General features: G+C 47.2%; 1 protein-coding gene across 1 annotated transcript in view; it reads left to right on the forward strand.

The window, feature by feature from the left end:
* Window positions 1-830: 830 nt before the first annotated feature.
* RPSA (ribosomal protein SA) overlaps window positions 831-3,579 on the forward strand; it is a 5,269-nt gene continuing 2,520 nt past the window's right edge. The window contains exons 1-3 of the mRNA XM_012652372.1: window positions 831-906; window positions 1,805-1,970; window positions 2,890-3,008. Coding sequence (XP_012507826.1) covers window positions 1,838-1,970; window positions 2,890-3,008 — 252 coding nt within the window. The 5' untranslated portion in view covers window positions 831-906; window positions 1,805-1,837. The remainder of the gene's footprint in view (window positions 907-1,804; window positions 1,971-2,889; window positions 3,009-3,579) is intronic.

Consider the following 3,579-nt stretch of genomic DNA (forward strand, 5'->3'; position numbering starts at 1 on the left):
TTTTTTTTTTTTTTTTTTGACAGAGTCTTGTTCTGTCGCCGTGCTAGAGTGCAGTGGCATCACCATGGCTCGCTGCAACCTCAAACTCCTGGCCTCAGGCGATGCTCCTGCCTCACTCTCCAGAGTAGCTGGGCCTCAGCTAATTAGCACGGTCTGGAACTCCTTAGCTCAAACACTGCTCCCCCTCTCGGCCGCCCAGAGTGCTAGGATTACAGGCGTGAGCCACTGCGCCCGGCCTGGAATCAATTTTTAACAACTAATCTCCTACTGATGGATATCACAAATTTTTTCTTCTACCAAAAAAATAAGTCTTATACATATGATCTGGCGGTCTTGTCCTTTTAATTTTTTTTTTAGGGACACTTCCCGCAAGTGAACATCTAAAATCTGAATTACGTCCTGCTAAACTGTTCTTCAGAATATGAAAATAAATTCTCCAGCTTTTGTTTACCGAACACTTAGGCTTGCTGCGTTGAACACACCTTCGTGGATACAGGTAAGGAAAGTGCAACTTAGGTGACAAGTCGTTCGAATTCACAGGCACAAACGGCTGACTAAGGGCTCCCCGACTGGCTAGCTTCAGGCCCGCCTTCCGGACGGGAATTAGGGTGAGTGAGAGCCGGCGCGGGGCGCCACTGCTGCTCTGGAAGCCCAGAAGGCTCAGCCTTTCCAGCTCAGACGAGGCCTCCCCCGACACACTCAATCCTCCCCAGGCGCCTGCGCCAGCGCCCCAAGCCCGCCTTCCGGAAGGAGCCGCCTTCTCCCGGCAACGCGCCCTCCGGCTCCGCCCTTCTTCCGCTTGGCCTTCTTTGCCATTGGCGGACGACGGAGTATATAAGGACGTCATTTCCGGTTGTCTGTCCTTTCCGCGCTACTCAGAGAAGGGCCCATACGGCGTTGTTCTGGGTGAGTCCCCTTTGGGGTTCCCTGGCATCCTGCAAGACTACCAGAATGCTGCGCACGTGAGGGTTGCGGGATTGGGGATGAAAGTCGGTCGGGCCAGATGTGTCTCAGGCTCGGCGCGCTCCGCCTCAGGCCGGCGGCCCGCACGTGGCCAGGCTCGGGCCTGCAGGCTGCCACAGTGCCCGGGGGTGGGCGAAGGTCTCGCTCGAGCGGAGGCACGGGGCTGGGGTTTGCGTCTGCGGGGGTGCAGGAAGCGGGCTAGCACGCTCTGCTACCATTCTTCGGACCCCGCCACGGCGGTGAGTCAAGGCCTAGGAGCTGACTGGCGTACCAGTGACTTGGGCTGGTCAAGTTTTCCCGTTCGCGCCTTGCTGATCCAGGAGTTAGGGTTTTTGGCAGGGTTTTGAGGCAAACTAGTTATGACATATCGGCGAAGTAATGCCGAAGCGCCTACTACAATGCGCTTGGAAATACCTGAAACCAGTTCACATTTTTCCTACCTTTCCTCAGCTCGCGTATCTTCAAACATGGCTGCTCCGGCTGCTCCTTTCACATCTAGTTGTTACCCTTCCTCATCCATTAACTACTTCTCAACTCTGTGTACCTTGAGAGGTGTTGGATTTCAGTTGACTGTTTTTGTCTAGTTGCATTAGCTGGGTTCTACCGTCCACACCACTTTCCTCAGCAAGATTTGCTGCAATTCTGTAATACGGGGCCTTTGTTAACGTTCTGTTGTGTCTCACTCTTCACTACTATTCTCTGAGCTTAATGCCTGACACTATAGAAGGTAGAGTTCTCGGTTGCTTTTAAATACGAAGTTGGCTTTGCTTGTTAGAATGCACCCATATCCCACTTAACTACTGGAATGAAAAGAACTAGATTGTTAACTACTGTTTTCCAGATTCCCGTCATAACTTAAAGGGAAACTTTCACAATGTCCGGAGCCCTTGACGTCCTGCAAATGAAGGAGGAGGATGTCCTCAAGTTCCTTGCGGCAGGAACCCACTTAGGTGGCACCAACCTTGACTTCCAAATGGAACAGTACATCTACAAAAGGAAAAGTGATGGTCAGTCATTGCTTTAATTTTTTGTTATTCTAGCTGTAATTACGAATTTTGATCCTGCTATTCTGATGGGTAGTAGTGAGTGAGATAATTTCTTTCTATCTAACATCTCTGCCTGAGAGGGCTCTCTGTTAAATGGTGAATGAAATGAGATCCCTAGATTGGAAACATGCTTTAAGACTAAGTGTGTTTTCTGATTGTTACCAGGAGGAAAGATTTCTGGGCTCCAGTGGAAGAGTATGGCAATTGGCAAGTTACGGGGCTTGGATTGTGTCAAAGGTGTGAGATGTGAGAATGAGGACGCTTACATTACCTGAGTTCCTAGTAACTTTACTTCCCATAGTGCTTTCTGTTTCATAGTTACTGATACAGGCTTACTGAACTGACTTCTGAGGAAAGTAGGGCAAGGGTTGGGAATAAACAGTTTGGCTTGGAAGGATTAGGGGAGAAGTGTGGAAGGCATGAAGTTGGCTAAGGCACTTGTTTAGCTTAGAGATTGAGGCACTGGAGGATTTAAGCCTGGAGTGGCATGCTGTAGAGGAGTTTTTGAATGAATCTAGCATTGTTGCAGATGATAAAGGGAAGAGCGGCAAGAGGCCAGGAAGTGGATAAGAACTTGTAGGAACCCAGGGGGTCTCATCGAGGGTTAGTACAGGGCAAGAGAAAGGAAAAGATGGACTTTGCCTACTGAATGGAGGCTGCACACTATTAAAGCTCAGGGTGGAGGCCAGCCTTGGCCAGTGAACTTCTGAGTGTCGGAAGTGTGCTACATTAAAGGCAGGATATTCGCTAACACCAGTAGAGCTTGCCTCTATGACTGGAGTTTGATAGTACTCTCTGCCACATACCCTCAACTTTTCAGAAGAATGTCCGTTTGCACCACTAGGTCAAGTGTTTAATAAATTCTTCTGTCCTCTCCTAGGCATCTACATCATAAATCTGAAGAGGACCTGGGAGAAGCTTCTGTTGGCAGCTCGTGCCATTGTTGCCATTGAAAACCCTGCTGATGTCAGTGTCATATCCTCCAGGAATACCGGCCAGGTTTGTGGAACAGTACTTAGTTTTTATAGAAATAAAGCTTACGGACATTTTGGGATATGTATAAAAAGCGTAACTTCAGGAATTGCCAATATTCAACATTTTCGATATACATCTTGCCATCTGACAGTGTTGAACTTTATATTTTCATTTTGTTCTGTATTGTGCTGCTTAATATCTAGAGATGACTATTAAAGTGGCTCATCACATTTTTTTGTAGTCAAAAGTTTTATGTTGAAATACTGGGACAAAAATTTGAAGTCAGCTGCAAAAATTTTCAGAAAGGTTTTATTTTTCTATTGAGAAAACTAGAGACGTTCTTAATTTTTTTCTTTTTTTGAGACAGGGTCTCACTCTGTTTCCTGGGCTAGAGTGCAGTCGTGTCATCATAGCTTACTGCAACTTCAAACTACTGGGCTAAAGCAGTCTTTGACTCTCAGCCTCTTAAATTGATTTACAGGGGTTCTTTTTTTTCCCCTATTCTCCCACCAATTTATAGGAGTTCTAACAAGGGTTTCATTCACCCCATGACTTGAATTTTGACAAATTTAAGAATTATATAGGAAGGCTGTCC

The sequence above is a fragment of the Propithecus coquereli genome, unplaced genomic scaffold, assembly GCF_000956105.1.
Source record: "Propithecus coquereli isolate 6110/MARCELLA unplaced genomic scaffold, Pcoq_1.0 Scaffold1, whole genome shotgun sequence".
Taxonomy (NCBI): domain Eukaryota; kingdom Metazoa; phylum Chordata; class Mammalia; order Primates; family Indriidae; genus Propithecus; species Propithecus coquereli.